Genomic DNA, 22,852 nt, shown 5'->3' on the forward strand with positions numbered 1-22,852 from the left:
CATTACCCACACCAGTACACCGCCACCAGCCTCTACTGTTGACACCAGGCAGGAAGGGGGCCATGGACCCATATTGCTTACACCAAATCCAGACTCTGCCATCAGTGTGACGGAATTGGGATTTGTCGGACCCGGCAATGTTTTTCCACTCCTCAATTGACCAATGTTGGTGATAGGTATTGCTGCAGACGACCAATCTGTGACAAGGACTGACGAGTTGTGCGTTCCGAGATGCCGTTCTGCACACCACTGTTATTTGCTAGTTTGTTTAGCTCGCTTGTTTGCTTGCATGATCTTTGCCATTCTCTTTTGACCTCTCATCAACGAGCTGTTTTTGCCTACAGGACTGCATGTTTTTTTGTTTGTCGCACCATTCTCTGTAAAAACCCTAGACACTGTTGCGTGAAAAGCCCAGGAGGCCGGCCGTTTCTAAGATACTGGAACCAGCGCGCCTGGCACCGGCGACCATACTATGCTCAAAGTTGCTTAGGTTACTTGTTTTGCTCATTCTAACATTCAATTGAACAGTAACTGACTGCCTCAATGCCTGTCTGCCTGCTTTATAGCGTGTCACGTGGCCGGGGTTTGCTATGTCTGTAGAAATTTAAAAAATTTGTGAACAGGGTGGTGTACCAAAAACTGTCCACTGAGTTTATATCTGCTCGCAGAACATATTGGGGTTTTCTTGTAAGATTAAACCCTTAGCAGTTGTTCCACCGTTTGTATTTCATAGAAAAATAAAAGGAAAAGTGATGTGTGGAAGTTGTGGCTTTGATGAAATTGATTGGTGGCATTCATTCTCAAGTACCTACAGAACACGTAAGGTTGTGACTGCATTCAACATTTTATCTAAACTATTTTAATCTTGAATAAGGGGTTCATTTTCAGTTCATGTCTGTATTATTGTGGAGCAGCTTTTAACGTCCTTTCATTTCAAAAGTTTAACGGGTCAATCGTCATTTACTAACACTTTACATGGTTGTGGGAAATGTTTAAAGAACAAAAATTCTTAAGAAAATGTCAATCCAATTTTCATTAGGATAAATTGCTTTCCTTAACATAAGCGTTAGGTAAAGTTTCTAAAGAGATTTCTTTGACTTGACATGCAGCACCAATTACCAATAAGGTGTGCCTTTTGATATTTATAAATATGCATCCATTGTGTTTCAATAGATATTACTGAGTCAACTCATAGCCTCTGAATAAACAATCAGCTTTTCCTCCCATTCAATGTAGGCCCGCCCATGCAAACTAGGCCACCAAGCCAGGGATAATTGGGCATGCAATTATTAAAAGTAAAAAAAATGCAAATTAAGGTATGGATACAGCTGCTGGTCAAGACGGTGTCTGGACACTTGACCTATTTTCCCCTGAAAAGGCGCATTTCTTTTGGAGTCTTAGACGGGATTAGAACATGAAAATCAATTGGAATAACCAATTCTCCACAGGGATTATTCCATAACTCCATAGAGTCGCATCTCTGTCACCGGGAATCCATAATCCAATGTCTAAGATGGATCTGTTTCTTCAAGCCACCCGTTTTGTCTTCTTCCAGCACATATTGTTTAACGGCTTATCGGGCCTGCCGAAAGGTCATTCTATCATAGCAAATGGCGGAAAAACATTAAAGTTGGTTTAACTAGATGGCGTGGTCATCTCTGCTTGCTGTAAGCAACAAGGTAATACAGACCCACCACAAAGCCCCCTGATAATATTTGGGGGAAGGTTTCAAGAAAGGGTTAGACAATGAACACCATGTGACAGTTATAGTATTTTTTAAATACTTTCTTTTATGACTTGCACAACAACTAGGCAGACAGTAAGTTCTTATTGTTTTTGACAGCATTATCTGGTTGAAACGCCAGTTTACATGTATTTTTATTTTTTTCTCCTTATGAAGTGTCAAGGAAAGTTGGACTCGTTATGAGTGAATGCAACACATTTCATATTTTCTCTTTTTTTTTACTCTATTGTTATGTTTTTATTGAGAGGTGACATATTTGTATTATTGTTGACAGATCATACCTTTTTTTGATTGTTAAGGTTTAGCCTAGCTGCCTTACTATGAAATGATGTGTTATTTCAAACAACTGCTTACTAATCTGTTGTGATGGGGTCAAATGGACTGTATTAGGAGGCAATAATAACTTCTGACTTAAGTTGATCACGCGTAAATAAAACGTCATTCCCTTTACATGCATGTTTCTCTCAGGCCGTATTCTGACCTTGAATTTAAGCACGAGAATAGGATGTTATTCACCCGCTTTTCATTTGGGGTGCAGATCAAAGAAAGGAAGGTGTGGCGGAGCAGCCCGGTCTCAGACTAGACATAACATAGTAAACAAATCTGGGAGATGCAAATTAGTATGATATGTTAAGCTTGGTATGGTTACATTAAGGCAAAAACAAATGTAGGCTGGTTAGTCTGGGTGGACATATAACGCAAACGTCTAGTTCGAATCTCATCGTGGACAACTTTAGCAACTTTTCAACTACTTAGCATGGTACCTAACCCTTCCCCTCACCCTAACCATTTTAGCTAACCCTTCCCCTAACCTTAACCCTAACCACTAGCCTTGCAAAAGTTAGCGAGCTAGCTAACGTTAAGACCTAGCTAGAATCCATAACATATGGTATATTTTTGCAAATTCACAGATACTATGAAAAGTTATTCGTAACAAATCATACGCAATGGGTGATGGACAGCCACAAATGAATACATACCATACCATACGAAACGTAACATATCATACTAAATGGAGTGTCTCGTATTTAGATACAGAATAATAAGAAATGCTCTGAGACCAGGTTGGGTGGAGGTGTGTCTACAGATGTGCTGTATTCTGACCTTGACAAAGACCTAGATTCAATCAGATCAAGCGTTAACCGGCGATAGCAAACATCCGCATAGTGGTTGTTTTGGAGGTGGAACTGCATTGAAGCCCAAATCATTGAGCAGCTGCTCTTGCGATCATTGTCTGGAAGCCACATCTGGCCCAACCATGTTAGAAGTTCAGAATGAGAAAGTGTAGGCTATATAGAAATAATTATGCTCAAATTGAAAAATCATTAAACAAAATAAAGATGATTTCTAATCATGCTAATTGAGGTGTAGATTACATATCGCATTCCAGTGTTGTAAAACAAGGATGTGAAACGGACTCTGTGCAGCCAATGGCAATGTCCACTTTAGGTATAAGGCAGAGATTCACTTCTGGATTTGACAGCTCTAACATAGTTCCACCAAAACAACTGATATGCTGATCTCAGCTAAAAAAGGATCTGAATGAATAGAGCCCTTAATTCTCTCTTAATTCCATCATCTTTACGCGTGAGGAAACCATGAATAAGGTCGAGCGAACCTGCCGGTTCCAAGTGGAAAAAGCATCTGCTTTATCTTTTCTGATAGAAATAATGGCATTCTCCATGCACTGTCATTAAGACCTAGGTAAATGAGTAATCCGTTTGGAGAAGGGGATTGTAAATACACAATTGCAATTGTTTTAGATGATTCTCTTATAAGGGAGTCGAATGTCAAACCAATCATGGAAGCAAACTGAAAATCATATCAACATGACATGTATTGGGGCCCCTTTTCCACAGTGAAGAAGGCTATAAAAAAATAGTGCCGTTATTCAGAGTTCTAATTGTATGCCCTCATATTGTGTGAATGAAATTGGACCATCCAAGCTATAGGCTTCTGTAGGGCCCAACCTGCCAAGTGGATGTATATGCTTTAGAGTGGTTTAATTATTCATTTACAAGCTCTGAGCATTTTTTTTATCTAACAGTTGGTGCTAAAATGAACACGATTATGTATATATTTAGATGGCTTTCTTTCATAATGACACTACATTATTTTCCATTCATTTCTATTGGTCACAAAATGATCTGATACACAACCAAAAAAATTGAAAATGCATCCAACAAGTTTGTAATTGCTTTGCCACATTCTTTGCAGTATTACTTTAGTGCCTTGTTGCAAACAGGATGCATGTTTTGGAATATTTTTATTCTGTACAGGCTTCCTTCTTTTCACTCGGTCATTTGCGTTAGAATTGTTGAGTAACTACAATGTTGTTGATCCATCCTCAGTTTTCTCCTATCACAGTGTCGGGTTCACCTAGGGGTCATAAGAAGGGTTGTACATGTTTGATATATTAGAATAATTGATTATTCTTATGTAGTATTAATAGAAGGGGAGGGATGAAAAGACCCCTCCCTCCTTACATTTATAGGGTCCTAGACTACAGATTAACAATATATATTCATTGTAGAGGTTTCGTATTCCACAATTGTTTTTTAATTCTCTCTTTCTTATAAAAAGGCCTCTCTGAGAATGTGTGACTGTGAAGAAGGAGCTCTGCAGGGGAGTGGAGGAGATAAGACTAAAATAATCAGCTTTGGGGAGTGGACGTTTACTGCTAAGTTTTAGATAACCCTAAAAGCCATTGTTTATTTTTGGTCTCAGGAGTAAAAAGGTAATGACGTAGGTAGTGACATCACCAGGATAGACTGAGGGTGTAACAAAACAACTGGAGACTTTTTGTTTGATGCAGAACTTTCTCAGAAACATGCAATTGCATTAATAAAGGTTTTTGAATGATTTGATTAAAGATATTGTCATAATGCTAATTTCATCAATGAACCAATGATTGACAAGGACGTAAGGAAGGAATCCTAACAGCCATTAAATGTTGTAACTATTTTAAAGTCACCATTGGCCTCATGGTGAAATCCCTGAGCAGTTTCCTTCCTCTCCGGGAACTGATTTAGGAAGGACGCCTGTATCTTTGTAATGACTGGGTTTATTGATACACCATCCAAAGTGTAATTAAGAACTTCACCATGCTCAAAGGGATATTTTTTTTAACCCATCTACCAATAGGTGCCCTTCTTTGTGAGGCATTGGAAAACATCCCTGGTCTTTGTGGTGAATCTGTGTTTTAAATTCACTCCTCGACTTAGGGACCTTACAGACAATTGTATGTGTGGGGTACAGAGATGAGATAGTCATTCAAAAATCATGTTAAACACTATTACTGCACACATAGTGAGTTTAGGCAACTTGTGACTTGTTATGCAAAATGTTTACTCCTGAACTTATTTAGGCATGCCATAACAAAGGGGTTGAATACTTATTGACTCAAGACATTTCAGCTTTTCATTTTTGATTCATTTGTAAACATTTCTAAAAAAAATATTCCACTTTGACATTATGGGCTATTGTGTGTAGGCCAGTGTGAAACAAAATCTAAACCTAATCCATTTTAAATTCGGGCTGTAACAAAATGTGGAAAAAGGGGTGTGAATACTTTCTGAAGGCAACTGTAGATGGATCCCTGACAAAGGCCATGCAGCCGAAACGCGCCAGAGTAAAAAAAAAAAAAGAAATCGTTGTTCCATTGAACATGCCCTACAAATAAAGGCATTTGAATTATATGAAGAGTGCCTTGGTCCTCCTTTCTTTTTGTTGGCCAATTTACCAAAGAGCACCTTCTATTTACATTTACAAAGACCTACTATTGTGTACTCTAGCAGCGCTCCCCTTTTTTTCTACAAACTCTTCATTGTACAGAACACTACAAAAAAAATACAGAACACATACAAAAACTCATTCCTTGAATTTTCTTTCACTTGTTTAATCCTGTCTAATCCTCTAGCAATGTTTAATGTACAGCTAAAAAGTGTCAATACCCCATGCTTCATATTTAGTACGTTACAAAATACAGAACACTAATATTAAAATGTAAAAAATGTTTTGACTAAGTTATTTTTAGAATGCAGCCATACATAAAAATTGACAAAAAATTGTAGTAAAATATAAAAATCTAGAAGTATAAATAGAAATTTGGTCCATTGACTTGGTTGCTATAATATTATTTACATATTAGATGTATTATTTCATACCATTATGCATTTTCGACTTCAAAAGCTCACTGTTGCTACAAACAAAATAGCATATTCAATGTTAGACGGAATAATTAGTTGCTCAATGCATTGACTCAACAAAAAATAGGCTAACAAAACCTGTTTAACGTAAAAAGTAGCATGTTCCCTTTTTTTATGCTTACTGAAAATAAATATGAAACAGAGTAAAGCAAATATCTCAAGACAGCAGTATCAACAAAACATTAGAAAAGTTGATTTCAATTGTATGAGAGCCATTACAAGTAGGCTACAAGATGAATTTACAAAGGCACACATTACAAGGTCATAGGGTATCATGTCCAGCGGTCTGGAAAATGCATTCAAAGACGGAGAACAGAAGAGAGGGTAAACAGGCAAAGCTGCAGTTTTTAAAAACAGAAAACTGTGAGATAGGCGAGAATACATACTGACAAGTTAGGGGCCCTGTTGCCATAGGGTGGCAGGTAGCCTAGCTGTTAAGAGCATTGGGCCAGTAACCAAAAGGTCTCTGGTTCGAATCCTGGGTCCGACAGGGTGACAAGATCTGTCAATGTGCCCTTGAGCAAGGCACTTAACCCTAATTGCTCCTATTCTGCTAAGTGACTAAAATGTAAATGGTTACACCAGGGACTCAAGGCTCTCTGCTGTGCTGGCGGTGTCCCCTGGGACTGTTCCGTTGTTGTCTGAGGACTGGAGCATCCTCTCGTCCTCCTGTGTGCCCACCAGACTCAGCATGGCTGTGTATAGGAACTGATACTGCTCCTGAATGAGAAATGGAATAGAGAAACTGTGCTGTTGAAGGGAGAATGTCGAGACACAAAATGGCCACAGTGCATCAAACAGGTACAGTCGGTGCTTCAGATTGACTTACAACATCAGTGAAGGTCCTGGGCCTCATGAGGTTGAACATCTTGGCCACCTGGTACACGTCCACAGAGCTCTCCGCCTCTAGTTGGCGCACCAGAGTAGACAGGGCACAGAAGGTTCCCGCAGTAACACCACCAACCCTGCAAAATCAGACCCACGCCTTGAAGTGGTGGTAAAACTGACCTTATCTAGGGTGTCCAACTAAAAACTATTTTCAAAAATAACATGTTCATTGTGTAGATACTCCTCAAAAGTTATTGGCATTTCTACCCTTGTAGGCTAATGTGGCTAAATCAAAGGAGGACAGAGAAAGAAAGTGGTAAAAAAAAGTACAATTGCATCGCGTCAGCTAGGCTGGATTCTGTGCAAGAATTAAGGCTACTGGCTACCTGACAGGCTCACTTTCCCGTTGCACTTGTAATCTTCTTGAATCCGCAGGACATAAAACAATATAAGATAGACATCCACTTTGAGACATGTATTTTCATATTTTAGTAATAGATTTTCCTATTCATTCAAAATCCCTGTTATTTTTCGAAGATTTATCACAAAAAAAACATATCTATGAAATACTGAGCATGTGCCAAGCTTTTTATTTTCAAAGCCTTTTACATTTAATTCAGCTTGTGTCATGCTAATTTAGCTTTTTGCGACCAGCGGAAACATCTTTGAAGACAAGGACCACAAAATGTAAAATCCTCAAGTCGTTACGAGAAACCTGCTCTACTATGTCAACAGATATGTCAAATGATTGGTCTGAAAGGCTCCTTAACAGCTTCTACCCCCAAGCCATAAGACTCCTGAACAGCTACTTGGCTACCTGGACTATGTGCATTGACCCCCCTCACCCCCATTTTTACACTGCTGCTACTGTATGTTTATTATCTATGTATAGTCACTTTACCTCTACCTACATGTACATGTTACCTTGACTATCCTGTGCCTCCCCCTCCCAATAGCATCGCTACTGTTATTTTATTTTATATATTTTCTTCAAATTTTTACTTCAGTTTATTTTAGTAAATAATTTATGAACACTTTTTTAAATTGCATTGTTGGTTAAGGGCTTGTAAGTAAGCATTTCACTGTAAGGTCTACACAGGTTGTATTTGATGTGACAAATACAATTGGATTTGATTTGAAAAGAGGTCGGTGCTTATTATCCAACATATTAGGTTATGAAATCCGAATTCTTGGATATAATGTTAATGATATGTTAGAGAAAGACCCCACTGAATGATTCAGAACATGAATAATCATATTTGCCTTGGTAAAATGTATTTTGTAACAATAGGAAATTCAAATTAATCTCCAAAGTGTGTCGTCACCCATTATGGGCAGAGTGGGTGAAGCCCTACCTTGTATATCTTAAGGGCTCCCGAGTGGCGCAGTGGTCTAAGGCACTGCATCTCAGTGCTAGAGGAAATCCAAAATTCACTACAGACCCTGGTTTGATTCCAGGCTATATCACAACCGGACGTGATTGGGAGTCCCATAGGGCAGCGCACAATTGGCCCAGCGTTGTCCGGGTTAGGGTTTGGCCTTCATTGTAAATAAGAATTTGTTCTTAACTGACTTGCCTTGTTAAATAAAAGTTAAAGAAAAACAAATGTAAACTCTTGTCATATTAGCCAAGGGCTACGCCAAACTGGAGTATAGAGTACTAGTCCTGTACGTCTTTAGTGAACCTTTACAGTGTTGTCTGTGGTTAAAGCAGAGAATTAAGCGCCCTTTAACCCTTAACCCTTTAACAGGCAGCGCAACCCGGTGGTTGATCTCATTTTGACCACCAATTTGAAATGAGACCCTATTAAATTTGTTTGGCATATTTTATCATCTCACCCAATGTAAAATTATCATTTGGTTTTCATTATCAGATTCCCATATATTTTTAAACACGCATTCAAAGATGGAAGTGAACGTGAGCAAAACCAAACTTGATTTACCACAATTTTTTTGTACAAATTGCGTATGAAATGGGAAATTAGAATGTAAATGTTGTTTACCTGTTAAACATAATTTAAGAATGATTAAATTACGAATATGTTGTTGTTTTACAATTTTAGGAACTCTTAAAAAAAAATAAGCTCTACCAGGGTGAAAGAGTTGTCCATTAAGCTAGACTACAGTGCATTCAGAAAGTATTCAGACCCCTTCACTTTGTCCACATTTTGTTATGTTACAGCCATATTCTAAAATGTATTACATTGTTTTTTTTTCTCTCATCAATATACACACACAATACCCCATAATGGCAAAGCAAAAACATTTTTTTGAATTTTTTGCAAATTTATTCAACAACAAAAAAATGCAAATATCACATTTATATAAGTATTCAGACCCTTTACTCAGTACTTTGTTGAAGCACCCTTGGCAGCGATTAAAACCTCAAGCCTTCTTGGGTATGATGCTACAAGCTTGGCACATCTGTATTTGGGGAGTTTCTCCCATTCTTCTCTGCAGATCCTCTCAAGCTCTGTCACAGGTTGGATGGAGAGTGTTGCTGCACAGCTATTTTCAGGTCTCTCCAGAGATGTTCAATCGGGTTCAAGTCCAGGCTCTGGCTTGGCCACTCAAGGACATTCAGAGACTTGTCCCAAAGCCACTCCAGCATTGTCTTGGCTGTGTGCTTAGGGTCGTTGTCCTGTTAGAAGGTGAACCTTCGCCCCAGTCAGGTCCTGAGCGCTCTGGAGTAGGTTTTCAGCAAGGGTCTCTCAGTACTTCGTTCTGTTCATCTTTTCCTCGAATCCTGACTAGTCTCCCAGTCCCTGCTGCTGAAAAACATCCCCACAGCATGATGCTGCCATCACCATGCTTCACCGTAGGGATGGTGCCAGGTTTCCTCCAGATGTGCGCTTGGCATTCAGGCCAAGAGAATCTTATTTATCATGGAATGAGAATCTTTAGTTGCCTTTTGGCATACTCCAAGCGGGCTGTCATGTGCCTTTTACTGAGGAGTGGATTCCGTCTGGCTACTCTACCATAAAGGCCTGATTGGTGGAGTGCTGCAGAGATTGTTGTCCTTCTGGAAGGTTCTCCCATTGCCACAGAGGAATTATAAAGCTCTGTCAAAGTGACCATCGGGTCACCTCCCTGACCAAGGCCCTTCTCCCCTGATTGCTCAGTTTGGCCGGGCGGCCAGCTCTACGAAGAGTCTTGGTGGTTCTAAAATTCTTCCATTTAAGAATGATGGAGGCTACTGTGTTCTTGGGAACATTCAATGCTGCAGACATTTTTTGGTACCTTTCCCCAGATCTGTGCCTCGACACAATCCTGTCTCGGAGCTCTACGGACATTTCCTTCCACCTCATGGCTTGGTTTTTGCTCCGACATGCACTGTCAACTGTGGGACCTTAAATAGACAGGTGTGTGCCTTTCCAAATCATGTCCCATCAATTGAATTTACCAAAGGTGGACTTGAATCATGTTGTAAAAACATCTCAAGGATGATCAATGGAAACAGGATGCACCTGAGCTCAAGTTCGAGTCTCATAGCAAAGGGTCTGAATACTTATGTTTTTTTATATTTAATACATTTGCAAAAATGTCTAAAAACCTCTTTTTCCTTTGTCATTATGGGGTATTGTGTGTAGACTGCTGAGGATTTGTATTTATTTAATCCATTTTAGAAAAAGGCTGTAACGTAACAAAATGTGGATAAAGTCAAGATGTCTGAATACTTTCTGAAGGCACTGTTTGTAGCTTTTTGGGTGACCCGACCAAATTCACATAGAAATGTGAGTTATAGATATTTCATTCTCATTGACAGCAAGTCTAAGATGCGGTAGATATGTTCTATGTGATCTAGTTCTTAGCTTTCTCAAGTTCCATTTTTTGCATCTTTTACTTTCGGTTCTGTACACCATCTTCAAACAGCTGAAAATACAATATTTTGGGTTATGGAAAATATATTTCACAGCAGTTAAGATTGTACAATGATTCTCTACATAATGACTGACTGTTTTATCCATTGTCCAGTATCACTAGCTTTGACTTAATTCCATTCCTTTAAAGGTGTACTATGCAGAAATAGCTCCGCCATTTCCTGGTTGCGAAATTAGAATAGTTGGCCTAATTTCAGTTTATGTGACAAATTTTTTCATGGGATTTTTTTGGTCTGATAAAATTCATTTCAAATCCCTATCATTATTCACTATCTGCTTGTTATATTCGATTTGTTTCACAATCAAATAGTTTCCTAGGAACGCGAAGCGAGGCGGCCATCTCTGTCGGCGCCGGAAGTTGAACATTCATGTCATGTCAATTTACTGGTATTCTTATCATATCATATAAACTGTAAACGCCTTAATTTACATGCATTCTCATATTTTAACATACACATTGATCATATATGATTAATACTTTATATCAGTCCTCATTTAACTAGGCCTTTCTTCCATTATGAGTCAATGAAGCCGACATAATGTAAATTCAAGTATCATATTTAGATGATTTACACAGTCTATCCAAATTCCAATACAACATTTGTTTACTTTAATTGGGAAACTCAACCGGCTGGTTGAGATATTTGTGATGCATTATCTATCAAAGTTGTCATGCAACAAATTCAAAAACAAATGCAACAAATTCTTCATTTTTAGCCTATACTGAGGATAAATACACATACAATCCTTTTTATGAATTGTTTTTATTGGTGTGCAAATCTTAAGACAGGATTGTCTAAATAGGCCTGGATCAGTACAGTGTTTCAGTTCCAATAAATATTAAGAGTATTGCACATTTGGACATATCTTCTTATCCTCTTAGGTTAAGGTCTCAGAGTGGATCATCTTGAATATATTAACAGAAAAGAGAGGGAAAAATAGTGCTTCAAGAGTATTGAGATAGAGTACATACCTGAGTGCCAAATAGTTGGGGGTTGCACTTTTGGGACTGTTCCATTTGTTCCAGGTTTGGAGTGGAGATGACCTTATTTCACAGATACATAATCAGTAAATCAATAGAGAGGTCTTACTGGTCGTGGACCACCGTGGGGCCCTCCTTGGAGGAGCTCTCCTCCTTCACCAGACTGAGCAGCTCAAAGGTGCTGCTGATGGGGCTGTCCGGGTTGGGCCAGTGAGGCGCCCGGTAGTGCCTCACTTCCAGAACATAGTCATCCTGGCCCAGAGGGAGACAACAACACACAATCAGAGAGAGGGCTAGAGAGAGAGAGAAAGTGTTTGTGTGTTCTAGGGTTGCACATGTTGGGGAAAATTCCGAAGTGGAAACTTTCCGTGGGAATATATGGTAATTCATGCAAATTAATATTAATACCATTTAAATGTAGATGTTTTTTGCATTGGATATATTTACCATATCATATGGAGACAGAAACATAAACCTTTACCCTTAAGTAGACATAATTGCAAATGATTAAATCCTTCCAATAGAAATAAAAACGATTTAGTTATGAATTGAACTTTAATTAACAACAAAAGAAGGGGAATATTGAATGATCCATCGCATCTCCCAAAAACATTATCAACATACATCTGTAAAATGATAGTCTAGAAACTAAAGCTTTGGTTTTGTCTTCTCCCTGGACCTCCTCAATGTCCACCTCTTGAACATCAGTCTCTGAGGCCTCATCTTCACTGTTACTTTCCAACCTTGATGAGGACGTTGCAATGTCGCCGAAGACCCATCTTCTTGCCCCGGTCCGCTAGGTTTCTAAGCGCCATGTCTCCCCATGTTATTGAAAGAGTCCAGGGGCATCAGCTGTGTAGCCGAGTGATCATAGGGTTCAAAGAACAGCAATAGTGCTTTCCTCACCATCAAAGAACAGCAATAGTACTTTCCTCACCATCAAAGAACAGCAATAGTGCTTTCCTCACCATCAAAGAACAGCAATAGTGCTTTCCTCACCATCAAAGAACAGCAATAGTGCTTTCCTCACCATCAAAGAACAGCAAAGTGCCTTCCTCAACATCAAAGAACAGCATAGTGCTTTCCTCACCATCAAAGAACAGCAATAGTGCTTTCCTCACCATCAAAGAACAGCAATAGTGCTTTCCTCACCATCAAAGAACAGCAATAGTGCTTTCCTCACCATCAAAGAACAGCAATAGTGCTTTCCTCACCATCAAAGAACAGCATTAGTGCTTTCCTCACCATCAAAGAACAGCATTAGTGCTTTCCTCACCATCAAAGAACAGCAATAGTGCTTTCCTCACCATCAAAGAACAGCAAAGTGCTTTCCTCACCATCAAAGAACAGCAATAGTGCTTTCCTCACCATCAAAGAACAGCAATAGTGCTTTCCTCACCATCAAAGAACAGCAATAGTGCTTTCCTCACCATCAAAGAACAGCAAAGTGCTTTCCTCACCATCAAAGAACAGCAATAGTGCTTTCCTCACCATCAAAGAACAGCAAAGTGCTTTCCTCACCATCAAAGAACAGCAATAGTGCTTTCCTCACCATCAAAGAACAGCAATAGTGCTTTCCTCACCATCAAAGAACAGCAAAGGTGCAAAAAGAACAGCAAGTGCTTTTCTCACCATCAAAGAACAGCAATAGTGCTTTCCTCACCATCAAAGAACAGCAATAGTGCTTTCCTCACCATACAACCATCAAAGAACAGCAATAGTTTCCTCACCATCAAATAACAGCAATTTTTCCTCACCATCAAAGAACAGCAATAGTGCTTTCCTCACCATCAAAGAACAGCAAAGGTGCTTTCCTCACCATCAAAGTAGTGCTTTCCTCACCATCAAAGAACAGCAATAGTGCTTTTCTCACCATCAAAGAACAGCAATAGTGCTTTCCTCACCATCAAAGAACAGCAATAGTGCTTTCCTCACCATCAAAGAACAGCAATAGTGCTTTCCTCACCATCAAAGAACAGCAATAGTGCTTTCCTCACCATCAAAGAACAGCAAAGTGCTTTCCTCACCATCTTAAATATACATGCCCCGTTAAAAAAATTAAGAACAGATATAGCCCTTGGTTCACTCCAGACGTGACTGCCCTTGACCAGCACAAAAACATACTGTGGGGTACTGCATTAGAATCGAATAGCCCCCGCGATATGCAACTTTTCAGGGAAGTTAGGAACCAATATACACAGTCAGTTAGGAAAGCAAAGGCTAGTTTTTTCAAACAGAGATTTGCATCCTGTAGCACAAATTTCCAAATGTTTTGAGACACTGTAAAGTCTATGGAGAATGAGAGCACCTCCTCCCAGCTGCCCACTGCACTGAGGTTAAAAAACACTGTCCTCACTGATAAATCCACGATAATCGAGAACTTCAATAAGCATTTTTAACGGCTGGCCATGCTTTCCACCTGGCTACCCCTACCACGGCCAACAGCACTTCACCCCCTGCAGCAACTTGCACAAGCACCCCCGATGTTCTGAAAGAGCTGCAAAATCTGGACCCCAACATATCAGTTGGGCTAGACAAACCCTCTCTTTCTAAAACTAATCAGCCGCAATTGTTGCAACCCCTGTTACTAGTCTGTTCAACCTCTCTTTTGTATCATCTGAGATCCCCATAGATTGGAAAGCTGCCGTGGTCATACCCCTCTTCAAAGGGGGAGACACTCTAGACCCAAACTGTTACAGACCTATATCCTGCCCCGCCTTTCTAAAGTCTTCGAAAGCCAAGTTAACAAACTGACCACTGACCATTTCGAATTCCACCACACCTTCTCCGCTATGCAATCTGGTTTCAGAGCTGGTCATGGGTGCACCTCAGCCAAGGTCTTAAACGATATCATAACCGCCATCAATAAAAGACAGTACTGTGCAGCAGTCTTCATCGACCTGGCCAAGGCTTTTGACTCTGTCAATCACCACATTCTTATCGGCAGACTCAACAGCCTTGGTTTCTCAAATGACTGTCTCGCCTGGTTCACCAACTACTTCTCAGATAGAGTTCAGCATGTCAAATCGGAGGGCCTGTTGTCTGGACCTCTGGCAGTCTCTATGGGGGTGCCGCAGGGTTCAATTCTCGGGCCTACTCTTTTCTCTGTATATGTCAATGATGTTGCTCTTGCTGCTGGTGATTCTCTGGTCCACCTCTACGCAGACGACACCATTCTGTATACATCTGGCCCTTCTTTGAACACTGTTAACAAACCTCCAAACGAGCACCCGCCCGGGCGACTAGTATCGACTTAGAATATCTGAACAACTACAAATACCTAGGTGTCTGGTTAGACTGTAAACTCTCCTTCCAGACTCACATTAAACATCTCCAATCCAAAATGAAATCTATAATTGGCTTCCTATTTCGCAACAAAGCCTCTTTCACTCATGCTGCTAAACATACCCTCGTAAAACTGACTATCCTACCAATCCTTGACTTCAGCGATGTCATTTACAAAATAGCCTCCAACACTCTACTCAGCAAATTGGATGCAGTCTATCACAGTGCCATCCATTTAGTCACCAAAGCCCCATATACTACCCAACACTGCGACCTGTATGCTCTCGTTTGCTGGCCCTAACTACATATTCGTCGCCAAACCCACTGACTCCAGGTCATCTATAAGTCTTTGCTAGGTAAAGCCCTGCCTTATCTCAGCTCACTGGTCACCATTGCAACACCCACCCTTAGCACGTGCTCCAGCAGGTTTATTTCACTGGTCATCCCCAAAGCCCATCCTTTGGCCACCTTTCCTTCCAGTTCTCTGCTGACAATGACTGGAACAAATTGCAAAAATCACTGAAGCTGGAGACTCATATCTCCCTCACTAACTTTAAGCATCAGCTGTCAGAGCAGCTTACTGATCACTACACCTGTAGACAGCCCATCTGTAAATAGCCCACCCAACTTCCTCATCCCCCATATGTTTATTTCTTTTTGCTATTTTGCACCCCAGTATCTCTACTTGCACATCATCATCTGCACATCTATCACTTCAGTGTTAATGCTAAATTGTCATTTCGCCACTACAGCCTATTTATTGCCTTACCTCCCTAATCTTACTTCATTTGCACACACTGTATATAGATTTTTCTATTGTGTTATTGACTGTACGTTTGTCTATCCCATGTGTAACTCTGTGTTGTTGTTTTTGTCACACTGCTTTGCTTTATCTTGGCCAGGTCTCAGTTGTAAATGAGAACTTGTTCTCAACTGGCCTACCTGGTTAAATAAAAGGTGAAAAAAAAAAAAAAAAAAGACATGTTCCAACATCTAGTGGAAAACCTTCCTAGAAGAGTGGAGGCTGTTATAGCAGCAAAGGGGGGACCAACTCCATATTAATGCCCATGATTTTTGGAATGAGATGTTCAATGAGCAGGTGTTCACATACTTTTGGTCATGTAGTGCATGTGTGCGCCTGTGTGTGTGTGCGCCTGTGCGCGTGTGCGCCTGTGTGCCTGTGTGCGTGTGCGCCTGTGTGTGTGTGCGCATGTGTGCCTGTGTGCGTGTGTTAAAAATGTTCCAGTGATTGGTGGTGCAGATGTCCGGGTCTAAACTGTGTGAAAAATAACAGCTGTGCTCCATTGAGGCATGGAGAATGTGTATTGAATTTCCACTCTTTTCACTGGCCATTTGGTTTCACCATGGGCTAAGATCCAGGAAGAGATAAGCAGAACAACTCCATGGAATAAGCATTTCCTTGTTGCTATATATTACCTCTGTGTATCAATTCAGTGGTTTAATGGTTGTTTGGGTATAGACACAGTGTTAACATTTGATGAGCAATAGCAACTGGTCCATAGTGTCTGGTGCATAGTGACTGGTCCATTCTACGAAGCTAATATTTTAGTTATGATCCCACAGTCTGTGGCCAATGTAGTTAGTCTGTTCTATGTAGTTGATCATGTTAGTGTGACTTATCTTACTTATCAAGCTGATCTCCATGATTTTACTGATCTCCCTCAGCTGATCTCCCTGGTCTTACTGATCTCCCCAGTCTGAGCTGATCTCCCTCGGCTGATCTCCCTGGTCTGAGCTGATCTCCCTCAGCTGATCTCCCTGGTCTTGCTGATCTCCCTGGTCTTGCTGATCTCCCTGGTCTTGCTGATCTCCCTGGTCTTGCTGATCTCCCTGGTCTTGCTGATCTCCCTGGTTTTGCTGATCTCCCTGGTCTTGCTGATCTCCCTAGTCTTGCTGATCTCCCTGGTTTTACTGATCTCCCTGGTTTTACTGATCTCCCTGGTTTTACTGATCTCCCTGGTCTTGCTGATCTCCCTCAGCTGATCTCACCTGTGTAGCCTCCAGGACGTAGTGCTGCACCACCAGCATCTCCTCGTTGGCCAGACACATGTGGTTCTCGCTCTGCAGGGTCACTGTGAACACCTCATAGCTGATTGGCTGCTCCTTGCGGGGCCAGTACACGTATGGCTCCTCCCCCTCTGCCTGAGAACACAGATGTGGTGAGGACTTCCTGTTTGAGGCAGAAAATAGCTGCCATGCATACATCAGAGGTTTTGAGTCCAGGACGACAGATAGATACCCACCAGGCTTGGTGTTCCCGGCAGTGTGACTATGACCTGAGCGTTGTGATCCCAGATCATCCTCCAGAATTCTGTCACTGTGCCGGCCAGCGGGTTTTGGGTCACGATGAACTCAGTGCTCTGCCGGTACCCCTGGGGAACACAACCGGTGGTAGAACATTAAGACCTGAATCCGATCGCCAATATGGACAGGAAACCAAAAGTAAAATTGACTGAAAATGTGTTACTATGTGTAACTATGTAGTTAGAAGAGTCACGGTGACAGATACTATCTAGAATGGTTGGGTTCTTACCGTGAGGTATGAGGCGTTGATGTAGTCTGATGTAGTTTCTCCAGCCACTGTGGACAGACAAACCCGTGACCTTTCATCTGGAGACAAAGCCACACGTTGTTAAACATCCTCATAAGGTATACAGAATATAATTTTGTAGAGTATTACTATTAGAATGGTTAGCTTTATCAGAGCGGCATTACTAAACCATTATCATTGCTTTACCTACATAACATGATTTTGTCAGACATTTGTCTTAAACCAAACAAAAACAAAATGTGCTTCAAGGTCCATGCTCTCAAATAACTTCTTTGCCATAATTTTTTTTGTACAGTTTTAGTTAGGAGGGGTTAAGGTGTGCGGGCATTTTGCTAAATGTTCTATTGAAGGTGACAATGTTGAGGATGAGTGCTGGTAGAAATCCAACCTGAAATGTAAAAAAGGTCTCATTGTCTAAACTGTTCACAGTCGTGGTGGATGCTCTTCCAAGGTCAAGAGGAGAGGAGGTTTTTAAAGTGCTGGAACCTTTCAACGTATGAACAAACCTGTCTGTAACTCACCGGGTATTAAAGAGGAGTTTCTGTTCTCTCTGTTACACTCTTTCAGGGCTGAAGAGTAGTCGCACTGTATGGCATTGGACGAGGATATCAGCTGCAATCACATTGGAACCAAGGAGCAGATTAACTGTTAGTATTTAAAAATGTGCCAGTGGTTGTACCTGCTCTTTTCAGAGAAAGACAACCGATAGACTTATTGTTCTCCAAATGTATGTTTTACTTTTAGTTCTGCCCTTTCTGCCCTACTGGAGTTCTTATGGAAAGTTTACCATTGTAAATCTACAGTAAATGTAAATAGTAGCACTATGACTTGTTAATGGCATATGTCCTTACCTTAAACTGTTTCTCTAGCTGTGTCCTTCCGGAGGGCCCTGGGGTCAGGAGGTCGTTGACGTAGCTGTGGATGCGACTGGAGGGAACCTCCGTCTCCTTGCTCAAGATGGCCTCCACTAGAGCATCGTGAATGAACACATACTGCTCCTGAATGCACAGGGAAAGTAGGGGTTGAAAGCCTTAGTTGGGTGTTGACATTCGTACTGTTCTGGTAAGGTGACAGGACAACTAATCTTACTGTAGTGGATCCACTGTTTTCTTGTTGGTATCAGACCTGGGTTCAAATAGTATTCTTTCAAATGATTTAGATGCATTTGATGGAGCTTTCCATTTGATGGAGCACAACCCAAAAGTGCAAACCCCGCCCATCTGGACTGAGCACTCACCTCTGTCTGTACCAGGTAGTTCCTCTGTGTGCGGATGTGTTTGAGGAAGCCCATGATGTTGACCGTGCCCTCTTCTTTGATCTGCTTCAGCATGCTATCCAACACTATGTAGGTTCCAGTCCTGCCAACCCCTGCACTGGAAACACACACACAAGAGAGGTTCACAATATATTCTGAATCCTGGTACTTTAGTTCTCTATGAAATAACGTTCCATGTTGAACTTATCAGCTGGACAAGGTGAAAGTGGCTGTTAAGTGATATAATGGAGGACCATGTCCATTCTATTCCTATGCGGGTCGGAATGTAAATGTACTTCCTGAATTGAAACATTCACGTATAGAAGAAGATACATCTGTTTATTGACTGAATTTAAATGGAATTTCTTTTGAAACAAATGGCCTTGATCTTAAAGCTGTTCTATACATTCTACATATCTATGCATATATACATGTTCATTCTATATCTATGGCCTCCTACCTGCAGTGCACTACGATAGGCCCCATGTCATCTGTCCTGGCTTTGGAGGACTTCTGGACGAAGGTGAGCACGGGCAGAGTGTACTCGGGCACGCCCATGTCCGGCCACTGAGTGTAGTGGTACTGTGTCACGGTCCGCTCGTTAATCCGCCCCTTCAGAGAAACCTGGGGGTTGGTGGAAGGAAACAGGAAGTGGTAAGCAGGATGGGACACAAAATGGCTGTCAATGTGACACGTGGGATTCGTAGTTCCATAATAAATGTAGTAATGAGGCAGCGCTTCAACTAACTTGGAGGGGAGGTGCAACCGAGGTAGATGATACAGTGAGGAAGTAGAGGTTAAACTATTAATGAGAGGTAAATGTGATGTAAATAGTATGACCTCTGACCTTTTTGACCTTGGTGTTCCTGAGGGTGAAGGTTCTCTGGGTGTAGTGGGCCAGAACCTTATTGCTCTTCACCATCACCAGGAAACCACCGTACTCTTCCTGGCTATCCAGGGGCCAGTACTGGTCACACTTCCTCTGACATACATGACCAAACACTTTAGAATAATTTCATGAATAAACATTAATAAACAAATAAATAAATTTGTGAACTATTACTAAATATGTTCAAGCATTACAACACTTCAGCATTTACAGCATGTATAAGCAGTTATAATGGCCCTGGTTTCTCACCCGTCCCTTCTCTACCAAGTTGGTAATCATGATGATGACGCCCACGTTCTGTTCCCACACCATCCTCCAGAAGTCCACGGTGCTGGACTTGAGTGGGCCCTGGGCTGCGATGTAGGCCCTGGACTTGTTGAAACCCTGTGGAGGGTAGGGAGGGAGGGAGGGAAAGCGTGAACAACAGATTAGCTACTGATACATCAACAAGACATTTGCCCTCATATCAAATCAAATTGTATTTGTCACTTGCTTCGTCAAAAACAGGTGTAGACGAACAGTGAAATGCTTACTTAAAGGTCCTTTTCTACTATTGTGCACAGACAAATGCAAGAGAATTGCTTACGTCAACGTAGTTTGCGTTAATGTAATCTCCACTCTTCCCATCTTTGTCAGCCTGGGTTGAGAGTCTTACTCGGCTGTGGTCATCTAGGAGTAGAGGAGGAAAGATAAGCTGGGTGCATTCAAGAATGTATGTGTGTGTACATGTGTTTGAAGGTGCATGTTTGACTAACAGGCCAGGATATTAACGTATCGGTTCTTGTTCTTGTTGTCTGGATGGTTGGAGCCGTCTGTGGTGATACCCAGGTCCACCGGGCACACCTGCACCTCCTAAAAGAAAACACATGACCTTACATCCCACCATCCTTTTACTACGCAGTCAAACTAAAATATGTCATCATGCACAACAAAAACGTCAACATGGGCAGCTGGAAATGTGGCGAACATCTACACGTGACTACTTCAGAAAAAAAAGGGAGACGTAGCTTACCTCATAACACTCTTTCAATATCTAACGGGGAGGGGGAATGCAAAAAGCACAGCAATGAAATTTCATGACACATGTTTAGCAAAAAAAACGTGCAAATAAATAACAAGAAAACAGTTTATGGGCAAATCTCAACTTCAAGACACTGTTTATGCGATCAACGGGATTCAGTCCATGTACCATGTTAATGTCCTTAGCTTTGACTTACAAACCTATGTTTGTGTTATTGACAACATTTACACGTGTATACATTTATACAGCACTGATAAAATGTCAAGCTAGGATTTATATGGTAAGCAATGGTAAATATGTAGTTTAACATGAGCAATCACTGCATAGTGTATTTTATTGATCCCTTATTTTACCAGGTAAGTTGACTGAGAACACATTCTAATTTACAGCAACGACCTGGGGAATAATTACAGGGGGGAGGAGAGGGGATGAATGAGCCTATTGGAAGCTGGGGATGATTAGGTTGTATGAGGGCCAGATTGGGAATTTAGCCAGGACAACTGGGTTAACATCCCTACTCATATAAGTGCCATGGGTTCTTTAGTGACCACAGAGAGTCAGGACACCAGTTTAACGTCCCATCTGAAAGACAGCACCCTACACTGGGCAATGTCCCCAATCACTGCCCTGGTGCATTAGGATATTATTTTTTCGATCAGAGGAAAAAGTGCCTCCTACTGGCCAGTCAACACCACTACCAGCAGTATTTGGTTTCCCATCCGGGGACCGACCTGGACCAACTCTGCTTAGCTTCAGAGGCAAGCCAGCAGTGGGATGCAGGGTGGTATGCTGCTGGTGTATAATGTGATATATTTGTAAGTCTCAGTGGTAAGGACAATAGACATGACTCCTCAGATGAATCTGGGCCAGAGACATACAATATCATGTAGCATGAGACAGAGACAGAGTGTGAGTTCGAATGGCCATCACAGTGCAAAGCCTCCCACAAGTCTTCTGCATGCTTACCTTAAAATAATAACAGCTGCCGTGTAACATCGCAAATGACACATAACAGTTTCACAAGAAGGCTACATACAGAAAAGCTCAATTAAAATATACTGCCAATTAATATGAATAATACTAATAAAAATGTCTGTCATAAACCATATCCTGTGAGGGAACTGAAGAAGAATTTGACAGCACACCTCAAACTCTCTGGAGAATGCATTGGTGTGGTGGAGCTCCGTCACGTGCTTGACAAACTGCTTCACTGGAAGGGCTTCTTGTTTATCTAAAGGCAGAGAAAAAGGGTTTTATTGATATCATCCACAAAAGTATTTTATCAGAACAAAAGTTTGAAACTTCCTGCTCTGGCAGAAGCAGATGTTGAGTAAGTGAGTGTTAATGAAAGAGCTAAGCTTGGTGAAGATGGTGGACAGATGGAAAGAACACCTGTCCATATGTCTCTGTGCTTGTTAACACTTATCTTATGCCAACTCTACTGAATTCTAGTTGATCCCATGGAAAAGGTGCGCGTGCGTGTGTGCATGTGTGCGTGTGTGTGTGTGTGTGAAAGTGTGTACGACCTAGATTCAATCAGATCAAGCGTTAACCGGCGATAGCCAACACCCACATAGCTGATGTTTTCGTGGTGTCGGAGGTGTAGCTGCGTTGGAGCTGAAAAATAGGTGAGCAGCTGCTCTTGATCACCCGTCCCACTCATGTTAGAAGTTCAGAAGGAGAAAGTGTATGCTATATAGAAGTAATTATGCTCAAATTGAACATCATTCAACTAAATAATAAGGGTTTCTATCATCCTAATGGAGGTGTAGATTCCATTTCACATTCCAGTGTTCCAACTTGACAATGGCAATGTCCACTTTAGGTATAATGCCAGGAGTTCTAACACAGTTCCTCCTCCGACACCGCCAAAACAACTGCTATGCAGATGTCTTGATAAAGCGGATCTGATTAAATAGAGCCCTTTGTCTCATAGAATGGTTACCTGTATCTGTACGCATGGATGTGGGTGAAACAGATATGACTCTGGGGGATGTGTTGTCCTCTATGTAGAAATGGGCAATCTGGAAACACTTCCTGTGGAAACAAATGTACGATGATGCAAGTTAATCAACAATACTCGAATAACTGCAGGTGTTGCCAGTTTCTTCTGTCTTTGTGACATATTGCCAATGCTATTATACCTTTGGTACAAAAAAATTTGCTTTTTCCATCTAATTTAACACA

General features: G+C 41.1%; 1 protein-coding gene across 4 annotated transcripts in view; it reads right to left on the bottom strand.

Annotated features, from left to right (window-relative positions):
• Nucleotides 1–5,621: 5,621 nt before the first annotated feature.
• The window catches only part of LOC112221070 (receptor-type tyrosine-protein phosphatase zeta), a 95,319-nt gene continuing 78,088 nt past the window's right edge, over nt 5,622–22,852 (bottom strand). For 2 of the 4 annotated variants that reach the window (XM_024383359.1, XM_024383202.1), the window contains 17 exons: nt 22,611–22,702; nt 21,811–21,896; nt 20,657–20,677; nt 20,400–20,496; nt 20,231–20,313; nt 19,894–20,028; nt 19,603–19,737; nt 19,216–19,379; nt 18,738–18,873; nt 18,352–18,498; nt 18,022–18,112; nt 17,483–17,559; nt 17,193–17,321; nt 16,939–17,091; nt 11,753–11,895; nt 6,782–6,917; nt 5,622–6,672 (listed from right to left, as the gene is read on the bottom strand). In XM_024383359.1, the coding sequence (XP_024239127.1) occupies nt 6,529–6,672; nt 6,782–6,917; nt 11,753–11,895; nt 16,939–17,091; nt 17,193–17,321; nt 17,483–17,559; nt 18,022–18,112; nt 18,352–18,498; nt 18,738–18,873; nt 19,216–19,379; nt 19,603–19,737; nt 19,894–20,028; nt 20,231–20,313; nt 20,400–20,496; nt 20,657–20,677; nt 21,811–21,896; nt 22,611–22,702 (1,969 nt within the window). In that variant the 3' untranslated portion in view covers nt 5,622–6,528. The remainder of the gene's footprint in view (nt 6,673–6,781; nt 6,918–11,752; nt 11,896–16,938; nt 17,092–17,192; nt 17,322–17,482; nt 17,560–18,021; nt 18,113–18,351; nt 18,499–18,737; nt 18,874–19,215; nt 19,380–19,602; nt 19,738–19,893; nt 20,029–20,230; nt 20,314–20,399; nt 20,497–20,656; nt 20,678–21,810; nt 21,897–22,610; nt 22,703–22,852) is intronic. The other 2 variants (XM_024383427.1, XM_024383283.1) reach the window with 1 other exon arrangement.

This window comes from Oncorhynchus tshawytscha, linkage group LG01 (assembly GCF_018296145.1).
Source record: "Oncorhynchus tshawytscha isolate Ot180627B linkage group LG01, Otsh_v2.0, whole genome shotgun sequence".
NCBI classification, from domain to species: Eukaryota; Metazoa; Chordata; class Actinopteri; order Salmoniformes; family Salmonidae; genus Oncorhynchus; species Oncorhynchus tshawytscha.